This window comes from Eleutherodactylus coqui, chromosome 5, assembly GCF_035609145.1.
Source record: "Eleutherodactylus coqui strain aEleCoq1 chromosome 5, aEleCoq1.hap1, whole genome shotgun sequence".
Taxonomy (NCBI): domain Eukaryota; kingdom Metazoa; phylum Chordata; class Amphibia; order Anura; family Eleutherodactylidae; genus Eleutherodactylus; species Eleutherodactylus coqui.
The window spans coordinates 195137544-195156087 of record NC_089841.1 but is presented as its reverse complement, the minus strand read 5'-3'; the positions used below and the strand labels follow the sequence as shown (position 1 = coordinate 195156087).

Here is an 18544-nt window from a genome sequence, read left to right as displayed (position 1 = left end):
ATTTGAGTACCTGCCCACTCGTCTCTAAAGATTCAGCTGCCGGCGCGGGTGAGCGGTGAGTTGTGGGGGGGGGGATCTGGATCTCCCCCTCTCTCTCCCCCCCCCCCCTTTTCTCCCCGCTCTTCCCCAGAATCTTTAGAGACGAGCGGGCAGGTACTCGCATAAGGCACTACTCGCTCGAGTAGTTTGCCTTAGCGAGTGCGCTCGCTTATCTCTACTACCTCTTCTATAGGAGAAAAATGGCAAACAGAAAAGCTATGCACGACGAGACAATGCGACAATAAAGATGCCTTAATGCATTAGCAAAATCCGCATGCAATTTTTTTGTTTATACAAAAACACCAGAAAATGATCAGTCTTCCTTCAGCCGTAGGCAAGTCAGTTCTTCATCCCCTTTCGAGGGACTTCACAAGGACTCATTTCTCCAGTAAACAATCCCCATTGAATTTTGTAGATGATTTTGGTGCCCATCACGCTATGGATCGCACTTATTGTACCGGAATGGATAAAATCCAAGGCACTGTAGAAACTGATGAGACTGTCTGTAACATAGCGAGAATCCATGGTGGATTTTATTACACTGTGCGGTAATGGGGCTTGTTCATGCTTCTTTAACTGATGTTGTTCTGTACTTTATTGTAGCATTTTAGTGCAAAATCCACACCTGAAGGTCCGCAACAAATATGTGAGGCGTGAAATCCCACTTGTAGATTAGTCAGTCGTTGCACAGCTCCTTTATGTCAGGGCTGTGCAGGGTTAGTGTCTCTTACTTGCAGGAGCCTAGCCCTGTGCTTACACCAGCAGACAGCAAGAATCAGCAATGCACAACACAGGACCCCAAAGCTGCCAATAATGAGTCCAAGTTGACTGAGACTCTTGTTATGAGAGTCAAGGGACAAGAACCTGTGGAGATGAAAATGGGCAATGAATGTCGATGACATGACCATCCTGGTACTATGAGGTAGGGGAACTTCAGCGGAGACCATACAGAATACCCGTGACTCCCTAATCTAGGCCACATTATAACTTCTTGTTCTTCTATATATCTTCAAGGAGGCTTGACTGTACTTTCCAGAAGAACATACAACGGGTGCGGTCTGCCCCCCTGACTCTAGTAGTGGCGGTCTGCAGGCACCAGCTCTTGGAACGGCACATGTAATGGTGCTTTGCTTGGGAAGTGTGGCCAGATGCCATCAACTAGGGACGGGATAATAAACCTCTTTGGAGCTGGAGAGCCGCACATACAAGTCTAAGGCACAGGATTGTAGACTATGCCCTGTGCCAAGCATGTGCCAGCCTTACAGCAATAAAGTTATATAATCAACATGTAGCCACTTGGAGGAGATGCGGTAACTACAGAACACTAATGGTTGTCACCGGTACTATCGTTGATTTTCGCCATTCAATGGACCAGTTATTTTATAAATGGAATTCCTATAAAGGCTTCATGCTTATAGGTCAGAACACAAATAGGAAATTCCAAAGTTTAGCTAACCTTTACCTTTAGGAAATTCCAAAGTTTAGCTAACCTATTCCAAATCTCCTAACCTTTACCTTATAGTGATGGTGGAAAAGTGAGGAGACTCGTATGTAATGGGATGATCGATGAGCTTCAGAATGGTTGAATGCGGTGAAGATCCAGTGGGATGTGGACGACAATTATTAGGTTCTCCAACCATGAGAACAAATGATAACTCCTTGTCCAACTGCGTGGAAGCCTGTAGAAGGCATCTGCCAAGAACAAGGCATTGTAATTGAAGGATATAATTATAGGTTGTTTCCTCTGACAAAGAAGTGATACTAATAAACCGCAATATACCAGCAATGAATTCCTGGTATTGCACAACATCTTTGTACATTTGCCAGTAGGGCTTGTGGCATTGAATGTAAGTGGTGGGATGACCACAAATGTATGGTAGAGCTGGTGGCATCTAGTTTTACCAGGATATACCCCATATCATCCCTCATCACCTTTGGACTCCAGCATGTTGAGCGATGACTCCTAGGACTTCTTCTGCTAGAAGGTTCTTCTTATCTGTAGACCATTTTACGTTCACTAGCGTTGACAACTGCACTCTTATTCCTGGGCTTGTTGTTTGAGGAAATGTGCTGAAGAAGGGGGTCACGGTGGAAACAGAGGTAGGGACAGGAGGCCGATCAAACCCCAAACAGAGTCTTCCATCGGGACACAGTAAAAGGCCTTCAAAGCCTTTTACCTGCAAGAGAAGGAATTACACAAATGATGTTTTGGGGTAGATCTTTAGAATAAGGTCATATTCACATGAGCATATTTGCAATATGCAGAAAATAGAACCCATTGATTTCAATCGGTTCGCTCACATGCACGTCTTTCGTGTGCGCAAGTCGGTCATGCAAAAAATATACAACACACTATTTTTCTGTGCATCTTGAACTCATTAAAATTAATTAATGAGGGCATCGGTGTGTGTGTGTTTTTTGTTTTTTTTATCTATGCACACAAAAAGTAAAGTAAAATACGCCGACCCGCCCAAATACGCAACATCTATTCTGCAAAAATGTGTGCAAATACGCTTACGCTTGTGTGAAATAGGCCTAACAGTTATCCTACTGTATAATAGCTGAGAAAAGTTTGAATAAAATTGTACAGTTTTAGAAGTGTATTTTTCTGTAAAATATTTCCGATAACTGCGCTTAAAAAGGACCCGTCACGTTTTTTGGGATTTTTTTTCTTTTCCCGATGCTTTGGCACAGGCTTCTTTCTAACGATGGTTCTCGTTACTCGAACGAGCATCAGGCAGTGTTCGACCCCGCCCCAGTTTTGGCCCCTCCCTGCCGCTACGCAGCACTCACCATGCCGCGTCTGAGTGAGAGAGACCCGGCGTCCCACATACAAAAATGCTACGAAAAGCACGACTCGAATAAAGCGGACTCCAGCATTTGGGTGCTCGCTCATCTCTAATTGCTACATTGCTCAGATGGAACTTGTGCGGGACGCTCGCCTGTGTAAATACAGCCTAAGCCTCAAAAGCGTTACCCTCCATGAAAGAGGCACACATACACCCGCAGACTTACTATTTAAGATACAGCAGTTTTCAGGCACAAATTACATGCCTTGCGCTACATTTACTATGTGTTTTCAGACATTTAGGCCTCATTCACACAGCAATATTCTGTTCAGTCTTTGTGAGCTAAAACCATAACTGGAACCTACAGAGAGAAGGTATTATTGTGTCTTGACGTCACCAACAAGTACAGGTGGAGTCAAGATTGACAGGGGGCTGACGCCCCCTGTATATGATTGGCTGGAGAGGTGGCTGGGCTGCAGGTCCTGGCAGGCCAGTAAGGTTAGCCTCCAGTACAATGGATTTTAATAGCAGACAGCGTCCCCCACTGCAGACGCAGATGCAAGGGCCTTCCCCGCCGGCGGCTCAGAAGGTGGCACCCCGCCCTCTGTGTTAAAGCACATAGCGGGGTCAGCAACGCCACAGGGGCCGGAGGACAGCAGCGAGCCTGACAACGCCGCCCTCTACAATCCTCCAAGTGCCATTGGGAGACGGCAGCAGGACCATCCAAAGAGCGGGAGCAGCACCGCCGGCAAACAGTGGGAGCCGCACCGCCAGCCCAGGCGCCCGCAACCAGCGTGAGCAGCACCGTCGGCTAAGGCGGCAGTGACTCAGGCAGAAGGGCAGCGGACCCCATGAGTGACAGAGCGGGGCATGGGTGAACACAGGCAAGTGGGGTGGGGGAGTAGTAGCATACTACTCACACCAGGACAGCACCAAGGGCACCAAGGCCAGGGCAAGCGTCCAAGGAGGGCTCAGTGAAATGAGCCAGAATCGGGGAAATCATGGCCTTCCAAGCACCTTCCAGAACCTGCAGCTATTCAGCCAATCGGGAACTAGGGATGTGCCAAGGGCGTTACACCATGGAAGCCCTGTCAAACCCCTAGCTTCCGGTGGCGTCAAGATACAATAATACCCAGAGAGAAAGTATAACAGAAAGTTTTCACTTCCTCCATAGTTTGTATCCACTCCTGGTTTTGGCTTACAAATACTGTCATCTGAATGGGGCCTTATGGACACTTTTTTCTGATTCAGTGGCCTAAATTCCACTACAGTTTTTGGTCTAAACTAATCCAATTATTAGAAGGTATAAATTTAGACTAAAAGGTCTTAAAATTCTACAGATTTGCCATCCAGCTGTGATAAATCTGCTATATTTTAATATTGTCTGATCTAGTGTGCAATGTCTGACCTTCCGACAGTATTAGTAAATGTGCTTCATAGAGTCCAATGAGGACTGTCCGAAAGGAACCGGACAACCTCCGTGCCACTGTGCGTGACAGAATGATCCATCGCTTACCTCTATCCATTCTCCAGCTGGGCAGTCTGTCCATTCTGAACCTTGAACTTTAATCTGGAAATTGTTTGGGGCTAAGCAGCGATGCAGATAGCAGCGTCCTTTAACCTTTTCGCGCTTCATTTCCTATTACGTACATATAGAAAGGAATGTTTTTATATTGTAATCCAATTTCAATAGTTTTACTTGCCAGCAGTCCAGAGAATGCACAGAATTTTTGCTCATTAACAAGATTTGTATTGAGAGTTCTCTTGCACTTTTAAATGACTTTTCAAAATAAACTGCCATGCCTGAACGTGAGAAATAACACTATTTCTGGCAGATATTTGACTTGTATCCTGCATTTTCACCAGTTTTTTGTCTTCTTCAGGCTATATATGTAACTTTCAGTTGGCCACTGGGAGGAGATTGCTGTTCTGATGGCTCCTATAGACTGTACATTGACAAAATAGCAGATTCTGCTTTCTAACTCTCTATAGCAGTCACCGAGAAATAACATCAGCCTGTATGACAGTGTACAGCAGGACTGAGCAGTGTAGATGTGATTCACAGTTACTGAACTCAGCTGTTGAAGCATCTGTGCAAGTAATTTTCTTCTTCTGCTCCCCTCTTCTCTCCATAGACATATATAGGCAGCATGACTTATCCTTCTACTTGACTGCCTGTTTTCCATTTTACTATCTCTGTCACTAGAGCCAGACTTCACTTGACAACAGGCAATGGGCAGCAAATTATTAAAAAGTGAGACCCCTAGTGGCCAGCACTTTTGGATGATTTTTCAGTACAAAAAGATCATTTTGGGTCAATGAAGTGATATGCATTTTTTGCTAGTTATCACATTATCATATTAACACAAATTGTCTCAAGTTGCAATTAAGTGATTGTATTGTGGCCATTGCATGCAAGCCTTTGAACAATTAAGTTGTACAAGTGATTTATATTACTTTATAAGGTAAGTTACACTGGTATTTTTATGTGTGTTGACTGCCTGACTTTACACACCTAGCTTACTACTTTAAAGGGCCGGTTCACTTTTGGTAAAACACTTAGAATTCATGTTATTTTCTCGATTTACTCGTCACAATATCTCCAAACGGATACTGAGGTAACATGTGCGATTACTGATTAATGTCATTGTTTCAGCAGGTTGCCAACAAGCAACTGAGAACTATTTAATTATATACAACAGATTAGCAAAAGTGAGCCAAAACTTTCTGTAGCAGAATGGATGTAATTGTTACCTTTGTAAGGTTAGAGAAGAAGCAGCGACTCTGGGGGTGGTATACTTCATCCAATCCAGGGGTTTCTTGTTTTAGCCAACACTCCCCCTATAAAAACAAATCTACATTTTGTAACCAGGTGGAAACAGTGTATTATGTTAACAAGAATCAATGTATACTTTACAACATACCCCATGAAGGAGCGGCTTATAAATGTGGCAACCATCCATGAATTCATCTGTTGAGCAGTTGCCTTTGTCTAAATGAAGATGGTGACAGCCAATATCACTGTAGAGAAAGGGGCTATTAGAAATACAGCATAGAAATGGTATTATTTCCAAGCATATATATCAGGAATGGCAGCACTCACCCTTCATCTCTACAGAAGAAACCGGATAATCTTACTTGACATGTGGAAGGTAAACCAAAGTGAACCCCGGCTCCTGAGAAGAAACTGGGGGGTTAGAGTGCTTGGCTGTAATAATCCCTACATTGCAGCAATAGCGTGAAATTAGTAACATTGAGACTATTAGGAAGGAATAGGTAAAGTGTAGAATTATCGTACCTTTTCCCCACACTAGATGATTGATGATACTTGTATTAACCCCATACCAGCCCATATCCTGAAAGGCGGCCAAAGTAATTGGATCCAGTGATGTTAGATGTGGAGGACTAAGTGATGCCGTTAGGATGGATCCCTGCATGATTCTTGCTTCCCAGTGGGATGAAGTTGGACTTTCCTATTAAAGTCAAGAGAAGAATCTAAAAAGGTGCTTCCTTGGTATATAGAAGTGAAAATAATGTTTCAGCATAACTGTGATGGGCATATCAGTCTCAGATGATATAAAATGGTTATTGACCCCCACCCAAAAAAGTTGAAAATTCTCAGAGGCGGCTAATAGCACACGGACACTGTGTGACGGACCAGAATCGGACATGCAATATATGCTGTCTGATGCACGTTGCACTTGAGGATCTCGGGCACAACTCCCATTTGGCCATCTGAATATGGCCTTAGTCTGGCATGTAGATTATAGTCTGACACAGAAATACACTTAATGGCAATTGTGTTGGGCTAACTTCACATGGGCGAGTGCGATATCAGGCTGTGAATCACGGCCCGATATCAGGCTCCACAACAAGCGATTTTCCTGTGGATGTGAGGCATCGTTATATCAAAACCGCTTTGCATCACTTCGGAGAAATAGCGATCCTCTGCCGCGGCCTGTTGTGCCTGAGATTCTTTGGCGCAACTCGCATTGGACAGCACTTGGACACCCCATCTGTGTGCTGCCCAATGTGCTGAACACCGCACTTTGGTACGTGCTATACTCCTCCAAAAATCGCGCAAGAATAGGATATGCTGCAATTTACTATTTGTCCAAGTAAAACAAGTCCATCTGCTTACACCCAATTAAGTTATTGGCTGCTATTTCCATCCAATTTTTGGATCCTCTGTGCATGCACCCTTATACTGAATCTTTCCGCTTTAAACTATACATCAATCTTCTCAGCTCCTCCTGCTCTATAACATCATGCTGGTAGTTTAGACAGCATGTTCCAGCTGAAAGATTCCCTGTAGTTTATCCCTTATGCATGGGATAGTGGATAACTAGTTGATCGATGGGAGTCCAACCACTGGCACCTCCACTAATCCCAAGAGCGGAGGTCCGGTCGTTTCCCGAATGTATGGAGTGTGGGTTGCACATGTGTGCCTCTGCTCTAGTCATTTCAAGGACAGCACTGGAGATTGCCAAGTGCTTGAACTGAGCAGTTTCCGGCGCTGTCCTTGAAATGAATTGAGAGGCACCACTCATGAGCGACCTAGTCTCCAATCATTTGGTGGCTAACTGGACCCCCACTCTCTGGATCAGTGGGGATCCCTGCAGTTGGACCCTCACCAATCACCTAGTTGTCCACTATACCGTTCCTCCTCATCTGATTGCCTATTACAGTCTGGAGGTTTCCTCTGTATTGCAGCCACTTCCATGCAGTACAGGCATCATCTTGATGGTGAGCTTTTTTTACTTTCAGTTTTAATCAATCCCATGATGCATCAGCACAGCATTAGGTAGAGGCTATATTTTTTCTGCCTGCTAGGGGAAGGGTTTTAATTATCATTCCCTTCTATAGTCTTCTAAATAAGCTACAGACTATAAGTCAGGAGGATGAGCTATGATCTCCTCAATTATAACTGTGTGACAGGAGCTGTGCGATCATCACCAGTAACGGTGACCCCCCTCTAATCAGTTTCTGTGGTGTGTTCTATGTAATAGCATCACACACACTGTGAAATTGACTAGTTTCAGACAGCATAACCCCAAGTAAATCTTAGCTGGTCAGAATTGAGATCACATGACCATCTGAGGAGAAGGAAGCCAGGATAGAAAGTAATAACTATAACTAACCAAGGTAATACTAGCTCACTTATTTATACTGGGGGGATAGTTACATTATAAATGAAGGGGAAAAAAATCACCAAAGTGGCCCTGTAATCTTACCAGAATACCCCTTTAATCAGTACATAGTCTTTTGATTCTCTGACTTTTCCTCCAGAACTGTCTTCAAAATCATTTTGTATAATCACAACAAATTCCATAGTAGAGTAAAACTATTGGAGAACATAGCTACCTGGTTTTCAAGAGGAGCTCCAATACTACCTACTCCTAAGTGCTCCCCCATTCTTTGCATAACTTTTGGGGTGTAAATGCGCAGCTGACCTCTTTCATCTGTGTTTGTGACACGGGATCGCGAAGAACACACATGTCCTGGGGACACAAATAAAAATGGTTATTTTTAAACATTGAACTATAGAATATGGAAGTAAACCTGAACGGCTCTAAGTGGTATGAAAGGATGGCAAACACAATATTTTACCATTGAGATGAAAGAACATAGATGTAACTCATTATATTTTATTATTATTGTGATCTAGAATTCCGGTATGTTCTGGAGGTCATCTCCCTTATTTTGTTTCTTACAACCATCTAATTAAAAGATAAAGGAAAACCATATCTTCTGCTACATGCTGCAAGAGTAATTGGACACACTGCTTCCTAGGAGCATGCTGCCTAAAAACCCGTTCAAGGGGAATGAATTGCCTAGATATTTTTAAGTAATCAGAACCCGATAGGGAAACATAGTACTTTCTTATAATCAGTTTTTCTTATATACAGATCCTTTTTATTTTGGAAAAAAGGAAAAGAAATACAACCAATTACCAGATATACCATTAACCCTTTCCAATCCACTGTCTGACGTCTAAAAACATTATGATGTAAGGCTGTACAGCTCTGATGTTGTAAGACGCCTGTCGGTGTTCTCTTACTGTATATTGCCAGCCTCATGCAGTACTGGCTTTAGCCAGCATATAGCGCTGTTGTATAACAGCAGAAAAAGAGTAATCCCCCTAGAAAAAACAGGATACAAATTGGATTGGAAAGGGTTAACATTACATCTTGATGACAATCCTCACCCAGCTCTCCTTCACCCAACCCTAAAAAAAACTCAAGAAAGGAAATATTAGCTTTTAAGCTGTTTTTATTTTCTTGTTGTAGATTTTCTTAATTTTCTTTGTATGACTATGTCCATCTTGCTTGAGCACATTAGGTATGTGCTTTACTACATACTCATGGACCATGCAAACAATAGACAGGAGGGGGCTCATTGGCGTCTATGGGAGAGTCTTCGAAGCATATTCTGTGACCAGGGCAGAGGTCCTTATGTAAGGAGGGAGAGGCGGCGAGCTGTGGCCATCACTTATTGTGAATGGTTGATCCTTTGTTATCTATATTATATAGGTGTTACCTTTCATTGTAATCCTGCCTGTGATAATAATGAGATGACTGCTGAAAAGTTTTCTCTACAGAACAGAAAGTATCAGCCTTATGGGCTAGTGTAGAAAATGTCACCAATTTAATATATATATATATTAAACATAAAAACTTGAGTTCAAAGTGTAATTTCCTGACAATACATTCCATTTAAAATGATTTAGCTACTGCCCTTAATCAATTTGCCTTAAGATATACCATTCAGCAACTCAGTATGCGCTAATAGGCCGTGTTCAGATGGCCAGAGTGATGCCGATTTTAATCATCCACATAGCAGTCATAGGATCCAAAATTCTTCAATCCAAGTAAATTGAACTTAGATCATCACAGTGTTCTATGGTGATCTAAATTCAGTTCAATTGAGCAGCGGAGATCTGGGTATTGCAGCCAGAATATGGCAGTTCGAATGTAGTCTTAATCACAAATTTTTAGGAAAATAGATTTAGAAACACTTTAGTAACAAATTTTGAGCATTATGTCCAAATAACTTTATGAAATCACCTTCAAAGCTGCAGTCTATCCAATGTTCAAAAAGACTGCTAGAGAATCCTAGGGCATGAAGTATCTCGTGTAGACATACCTGGAATTATGACAAGTACAGTAGTTCAAAAACAGTCACTAATTTTTTAAACAATGTGTAGTAATATGAGAGCCAATGTAATAATTACCAAAAGTGCAAATTATTTACTTAATGTTTTTGTGTTGAAAAAAATACCTTTAAAGTGCTTACCACTAAGTGTCTCCCTCCCTGTTGTCAAGTGAAGCCAGTTTCGAATAACAGACAGCAAGACAGATGACAGCAAGTGGGAATGGGTTAATGTCTCATGCTGCCTACAGAAGTCTATGGACAGCGGAGCGTGGGAGGGAGAGAAGTAGAGCGCCACACAGATATAATTGCTCTAGCTAATGGTGAGTGATTTATTTTATTCATATCAACACTACTCAGTCCTGCTGTATAATATCCTGCATGATGCATTTATTTATATGTGTGTTAGTATGTGTGTGCATGTGTGTTACAAAGATCAGAATCTGCTGTTTTCTCTAGGTGCAGCAGTCTCCTCCCAGCAGCTCAGAGAGAACTGAAAATTATATGTACAGCCTGCTGAGGGTAAAAAAGGTGAAAAATGTAGGATAAGTCATAACAGCCAGAAATAGTGTTATTCCTCATGTACATACAAACGTCAGCTTAGGCCACGTTCACATCTGTGTTGGAGGCTCCATTCGGAGGCTCTGCCGCAGATTCAGCATAAAAACCTCGACCAAAAAGCGCAGTATACCGCACTACTTAGTCTGGAAAAATGCAGCCTGGCATGCTGGAAGCCAGATAGAGCCAATTATAGTGAATGGTTTTCATCCAGAGCGGCATATGTCAGTTTTGGAACTTCAGTTTTCACCTTGTTCAGTTACTGGGGTGGACCCAAATAAGGAAAATCTAATTGCAGACATGAAAGGGACCTTATTATAAAAAGTGAGGTATGGTTTAAGCTTTATGATGAACAGACACAATATCATCGTATATTCATACTACTGTGTAGGTTACATTGCTTTCTTCCAGAGACCTGCAGGGAAGTCGCTGCCTGCAATTAGCAATCAACTATAGACAGGATCTCCTGTCCTTGTGCACAGGATGGAGAACAAGTAGGTGCCTGACCAAAAGATGGTCTTTGACCTCTAAGTTGCACTACATCTCAGGAAGATGCCTCCTTGCATATACCAACATATTACAGGACAACATCAAGAATCTGGTGCGCCTGCAGTTTTGGTTATTTTTGCACAATGCGTCGTATTCAAAGCAAATCCAATACACTAAGGGATCTGTGAACGCCTCATAATGAATTTGATAAACTTACTATGAAATGCAGATATTTAGATACCTGTACGAGATGCTGATGTTGGTATACTCCATCTCTAAGGCGATTTGGGCAGAACACAATAACTCCAGCAATGGGGCGACCCAGGTGGTCCAACTGACAGTAGGATGCATAAGCAATAACTGAGGGCTCAAAAGGTGAAACAAGGTGATGAGACAGTAGATAGAGCTATAAGTGATCCATAAGTATTTACATCTCATACATCATAGTAAGATGTCTGATAAGTAGCCCCCCAAACACGACCCTGGTAACAAACATACAGAGAAATGTATTACTACAAAAACTAGAGTGCATTTACAGCACACATGACACAGAAGAAGTACGGAGAGCACCAGTGGAGGCAGTGAACCCACATATACTCTAGAGGGCGACATACAAGAGTATTACTGATCAGTTTGGGGAAGTAGGGAGGAGACATTAGTTTACATAGTGGCCTGTATGTAGTGGACCACTAACATATCAGCCCAAACACTATTTAGGTGTAACATTACGATGATGAATAAGTAGTACATCCATTTAATAAAAATCTTCTAAATATATTATTCATGGTCCCAGGACTGAAAATTTGAATAAAGACCCTTCTATAGCTATATTTGTCATTATATCTCACCAAACTGTTGTTAAGGTCATGATACAGAGGTCTGTGATGTGAATTGAAACTGTATACATTTACATTCATACAATTTACACATCAAGCACCATCCCGTTATCTAATTTTTCACAACAATTTTTATTAATTCAATTAACAGCATTTTCAGATGCCTATTATGTGGGAAAACTCTGACAAGTGAGCCCAACCAACATCCCCATAGGTTTCCATGGTAATGTATGTTAAGATCAGTTGAAGCGCAGGGAATTTTGGCCTTTCAGACATAATTTTTAAGCTAAAAAGTTGCCCACATGGTGGCCATTAGAGATGAGCGAGCATACTCGATAAGGCAAACTACTCGAGCGAGTAGTGCCTTATTCGAGTACCTGCCTGCTCGTCTCTAAAGATTCGGCTGCCGACGCAGGTGACAGGTGAGTTGCGGCGGTGAGCGGGGGGGGGGGGGGGGAGAGTGTGATAGAAAGATCTCCCCTCCGTTCCTCCCCGCTCTCCCCCGCCGCTCCCTGCCCCCTGCCGGCAGCCGAATCTTTAGAGAAGAGCGGGCAGGTACTCGAATAAGGCAATACTCGCTCGAGTAGTTTGCCTTAGCGAGTATGCTCGCTCATCTCTAGTGGCCATCTAAAAGCACAGCTATAGCTTTGCAGCAGTGACCAAACACTCTATCATACCTCCTTCTCCGTTCCCCCACACCAACCCCCGTTAGATTCGGCTCAGTACACTTTGAATATGTCAAGTGAGCACTGTCCTCTGCTCTTCTTCAATGGGTGACATACATCAGGTTTGCTTTGCCCACTGATGTCACTTTTTGACAGTGAGTGGTGGAGATTGCCTAATGGACAGATTCAAAGTGTCGGGAGCTAAACGGGTTATTCAGGCAGAGACCACCGGGATACATCGGGGTCGGAGCAGAAGCACTGCTCCGACCCCTGTGTAACAGCCCGTGCTCATAATTGCAAACACAGCTCTTATTGAAATCAATGGGCGTTGGACTTGTAATTACAAGCACCAGCCACTCATAATCCATCGACCCCGGTGTATCCCGCCGGCTGCTGCCTGGATAACCCCTTTAAATCTAATGGAGGACGGTGCAGGGGAACAGGGAGTTGTACAAATACAAGAAGAGCTGCAATAGAGTCAGCAGAGCTATGAAACTATGATCAGAGGAGGACCTCTTTAAATCATTTCATATGTAGACATACCCTTTAAATGTCAATGAATTGTTTTCTGCAGCTTATACTTGTTATACCTGTTTTATTTAGTGTTTATCACTCACCTGTAATGCACATTTCTCTGTCTGTGCTACCCTGACATATAACAGGAAGTCAGTACTAGGAACACCAGTGCCATCTGGTATTATATGATCAGGTTCTGTCCCATTCATTGGCCACACTTCATATCCATAGAGATGAGAATCTGGGATCTGTAAGAGAGATATATTAAATTAAAGTATTGATAATAATAGTCAGCTCCTGTAAAAGGACATTACAGCCACAGTCAACTTACCACAACATCTAGACAGCGTTCTCCATGGTAGGAGGCGTCTTGAGACCCACACCTGAAGAAAGGAGGACAGCAAGACTCAGTGTCCTAACTACCGCAGTAAAACTGGCAGCAACGCTGTTTATTTAACTAGAGAGGATACTTTAAATCTTACCTTCTATAATTAAGAAGGGAAGGGTCTCCCCAGACAAAGTGACAATACTTATTCATATCACGATTCAGAAGTAGCGGCCCCTCAGATCTATGTACTGCAAGAAGAAATGTCCCAAGTTATGCTCCGCAGTTTATATTTTCTTAGGTTGAACACAAACGTGAAGATAATACCCCAATCTAACGAGTGGCCTGAATTAGTATTTATAAGGAAAAGTTCATTCTTCCAAAACATTTGCCTTAAAAGGGTATTGATGGGCTGAGATGGAAATACTCCTTTGTATACCATGGCCAGGGTGGCTGGGAGCATGGAAACAGTGAAGTGGGCTGTGCTACACTGTTTCCGTAATTTCCATAGAAGTGAATGGGGGTTCTGGAGCCTGGGAGCCATAGAAACATTGTAGGTTGCTATGCTATGCGATTTCCATAACTCCCATTTACTTCTATAAAACTCCTATGGGAGTCAATGACAGCGGCCGGAGAAGTGAGGGGGGAGGGAGTTAAGTAACATTAACCCCTTAAGGACATGGCTCTTTTTTTTCCCATTTTCATTTTTCCTCCCCCCTTTTAAGAAATCATAACTCTTATCTACCCATCGTTGTCGCTGTCTGAGGGTTTGTTTTTTGTGGGACGATTTGTATTTTTTTTGATGATGCTATTTAATTGACCATATAAGGGCTCATTCAGATGAACGTGTTTATGTGCGTACATATGTCCGCGCAAAACCACGCGTCTATTAGAACCATTGGTTCTCTATGGTGTGTTCACATGTCCGTGTTTTACAGGTGTGCAAACGCACGCACCTGCAAAACATAGGACATGCGTGGTGCACGCATAAGTCCATGGTGCGTGTCAATATTCCTCGCGGGAGTCCCCTTGTCGCTGAACACTGTGACAGCACTGTCACTGTGTTCAGTGACAAGGGGACTCCTCATTGGAAGTAAAAAAAAATCCCCTGCCACATATGTGACAGCTGTGGCTGAGGATCGCGATGTTCTGCCATTGCTTTCAATCGGGCTGCCGCTGCTGTCGGTGGACGCATTGAAAGCAATTGGATGCCGGCACCCCGCAGTGATTTTTGGGGAAGGTCTTTAAATATAATCCCTTTCCTAAAAATCATTCCTAGCTTGTGTAAAAAATAAAAAATATATATATACTCACCTCTCCGCCGCTGCCATGTCTAAGGCGTGTCTAGCCGCTTGGGTCTTAAAACTTTTTTAAACGTATTTTTCCTTTTTGTTTTAGTTCCCAGAGGGAACAAGAACATGCGATGGTTTGATCGCTCCTGCAGTATGATGTAATGCGTCTAAATGAGCCTTAATGATGCTACCGCAACAAATGTATATTAATAGTTTACACTATAGTCTCACCTGATAACATGTTGGAGATGATCTTGATTACTTCCCTCATGGCTGACTGTAGTTGTGTGTTCTGCGATGGTTTGAGTAGAGCGCTCTCTCCTGGTAGATACCAAGGGGTCACCCTGAGTGGCAACTGAGGTGTCCAGGTTGTACTACGTCTAATTATTCGAGTAGTATGGGGAATAACATTTGGGGGAGACACTACGTGAGTATCTTGCTGTACAGAGTCATGGAGGCAGACTGAAGAACATAGTTTTACCATTAAAGATAAGCAAAAGGTGCTGATGATGGCAGTAGGCATGGAGAGGCCTAGATATTAGGATAGACTAGAAACGTAAAGATATATACATGCATTCTAACTAGAGCATCCTGAGACATAGTTTCATCTATGGGACCAATACTCGCTCACTATCCACACATCCAAGTACACTAGAATAATAAAGGAGATCCACTCAGCTGTCCTTCCTGTCTGCCTGACTCCTGACTGTCTCCTCTATCTTGTATCATCCGCAGGCTTTGAATGAACAATGCCAGACCGAAAGTTGTGGAACTGGTTTTTGTAGCTCAGGATGTTAATAATCGACAGGCGGTGCGAGGGGCAGAAAGCGTGAAAGAGGAGGGGATCTGGTGAGGAAGCATGAAAGAGGCACAGAGCATGAAACTAAAAGTTAGGAATGAGACTAAAGTTTGGGGAAAAAGCATTGCCTCATCTATTAGAACTAACATTTATAGTGTGGCTGATTAAGCTTAAATCAGTGTGAATGTTAAAACCATCTGATTATTCTCCATCCACCCGCATCTACTATACGAGACATCCACTATATCTGCATCTACTCGTATGTACGTCTAGATATAATTAAGCCGGCTGTAGACATTAAATGAAAGTTGAGCAAACCAGATGCTTATGGTGGGATTGGCCAACAATCTAATAGCTATAGAGCAGGGTGACAGTCCCCATAGACAGATTAGGATCCGTTTAACCAATTTCTCGTTTGAGCGAGCGAACTCTGACATCGTTCACTCAGGCAGCCTGATAATACAGGCAGATACATCGTTGGCTCCTTCAAACGAGAAATTGCTCAGTCGTTCTCATTCACTGTATTCGTGAGTGAGAACGACTGAAAAAACAATATGAAAACTGAAGAATAAGTGAACAAGCCAACGATGATTTTTAGTCTAGCCTAAAATGAACGTTGAATGAAGTGATTTATCATTCGGTTATTGGCGGTGTTTAGACTGAACTTAATTTGTTGCACAATAATCGTTCCGTGTAAAAAAGGCTCTAGGCATGCTGGATTTCAGAAGCAAAAAGATAACCAGCTCACCACCTCTGCGCAAATTCTACTGCTCTGGAGCCCGGGTCCTGCATAGCCCGGCAGCCATCACATAGGAAAGACAGCTGTCTAGCTCCATGATTACTGAATGAAAAGGTCTTTACTGAAGACATGTGAAAACCAAAGCCAACTGACTCCCCACATGCAAATGCATCAGACATTAGAGACATCCTTCTTCATTGCATTAAATGAACCATACAATGAAGAAGGACGGGTCTAACATCTGACATGTCTTTGCATGTGAGAAGTTAAGGTGATTTGGATTTTAATCCCCTAATGACAAGGCCCTTTTTTTTTTCCATTTTTCGTTTTTTCCTTCCCCTTTTTAAAAATTGTAACTTCTTGATTTATCCATCGACGTCGCTGTACAGGGGCTTGTTTTTTGCGGGACGAGTTGTATTTTTCAATAGTACTATTTAATGCACCATATAATGTACTGAAAAACTTTTAAAAAAATTGTAAGTGGAGTAAGATGGAAAAAACAAAATGACATACCGCTATCTTTCAGTGCGTCTTGTTTCTCTGGCGCACAAACTGCAACACAAATGACATGATAACTTTATTCTATGGCTCAGTACGAATACTACGAAACCAAACTTATGTAGTTTTGTTTTTGCTGCACTACTTTTAGTTTTTTCACAGACATTTAATTTTTTCAAATTATTTTCTCTCTCCATCTTTTGCGCATAATAACTTTTTAATTTTTCCATTGACATAGTGGTGCAAGGGCTCATTTTGTGCGGAACATCCTGCAGTTTGTGTTGGTACCACTTTTGATTACCTATGACTTTTTGATCGCTTTTTATTGCATTTTTTCTAGGATAGAGTGCGACCAAAAAGGTGCATTTCTGGCGTTCTCTATTTTTTTTCTTTTCAGATGGCGTTCACCGTGCGGGGTAAATAATGCGCTACTTTGATAGATCGGACTTTTACGGACATAGCGATACCAAATATGTATTTTTGTTCTATTATTTAGATTCTTTTATTACAAATCTAGCAAAAGTATTTTTTTTAACTTTTATTACTTTTTTTAAATTTAATATTTAGTAAAACTTTATTTTTCTGCTTTTTATTTTTTTTTTAGTCCCCACAGGGCACAACAGCTTGTGTTGCTTTGATCGCTCCTGCAGTATGATGTAATGCTATGGTATTATATCATACTGCTATCAGGCAGGCAGTCTATCAAGCCACCCCATAGTGATAGCTTGATAGGCAGTCTGCTAAGATGGCGCCGGCTGCCATGATACATGCACGGCACCCTGCGATCTCATCGCGGGGAAGCCGTACAGGACCTCCGAATATCATTCAGGGCATTTAAAGGGTTAATAGCGCGGCTGATTGCAGCTATTGCCGGCTGGTGTCAACTGTAATAAACAGCCGATGCCCGTGCTGTATGAAGAGAGGTCGTTCCGCAATCTCTCTTTATACATACTCCAACCAAGCAGGATATAACTGTTCGTCCTATAGCAGGAAGTGGTTTAAGGGGTTATCCCAGTTGTACGAATTCTGGACAACTCCTTCCCCTTGCATTAAAATAACAACTGGTGATATACTCACCTCTCTACTCTTCCCCCTGATGAGCTGGGTCCTCTGATCCCTGTTTACAGCTGCAGTCACACCTGGTTTAGACATTGCAGGGACTGCAGCCTATAACAGAGCTCAGCAATCTGGAGACAGCTAATTCGGGCAACATTCATCCCCGATTACAAGCAGCCGCCGACAGGTCAAATCGCTCATTTGTAGGAGTCATATGCCTTTTAGCTCATCTAAAAACCAAGCAACTGTCAGCCGTGTAAATAGGAGTCCATCAATCTTTGAGTGACTACCTGTTTACTGTTTACGCTTATATGCCTGACAGTTGTCCCATGTAAAGGGACCTTTAGGGCCTATCCACACTGTTTGCACAGAGGGTATACATCAGGAGGATTTTGCAACATATATCTCTGACAGATGCCTCCAACTTATGCAATTCAGTGGCATACATTGCCCACAAGCTCCCAAGGTATACTAGATTCTCGCCACGGGACCCGACCCAAGCGTCTGCAGAGAGCGGCGCGTAGTTACCCACGCCCGCAGCTCCGGCTGTTTGATGTGCCGGCTTGCCGGCGGCGGGTGAGTGACGTTTATGTGCGAGCCCCGCACAGAACTAGAACATGTCGCAGTTCGTTTGCCGCGCGAGATCTCGCGCGGCCAAACCGTGGCCGTCTCCATAGGATTGCGTTTGTTAACGCAATGCTATGCAGGCTTCCAGCGGCGGAAATCCAGCCGCGGAATTTCCGCTCGTGTGCAGGCTCCCTTAGATATACATTTTTTGGAGGATGCCTCGA

The 18544-nt window shown here is 42.9% G+C and overlaps 1 protein-coding gene across 1 annotated transcript; it reads right to left on the bottom strand.

The window, feature by feature from the left end:
• Window positions 1-249: 249 nt before the first annotated feature.
• On the bottom strand, window positions 250-15361 carry CIROP (ciliated left-right organizer metallopeptidase). The gene is made up of 15 exons (XM_066603948.1): window positions 14893-15361; window positions 13527-13620; window positions 13376-13427; window positions 13146-13292; window positions 11269-11394; window positions 9896-9974; window positions 8193-8329; window positions 6127-6301; window positions 5932-6004; window positions 5753-5849; window positions 5583-5669; window positions 4345-4467; window positions 1972-2216; window positions 1555-1731; window positions 250-903 (listed from the first exon to the last, which is right to left on the bottom strand). The coding sequence occupies exons 1-15, from the start codon at window positions 15182-15184 to the stop codon at window positions 741-743; spliced, it is 2067 nt and encodes a 688-aa protein (XP_066460045.1). The 5' UTR covers window positions 15185-15361; the 3' UTR covers window positions 250-740.
• Between the last annotated feature and the right edge of the window lie 3183 nt (window positions 15362-18544).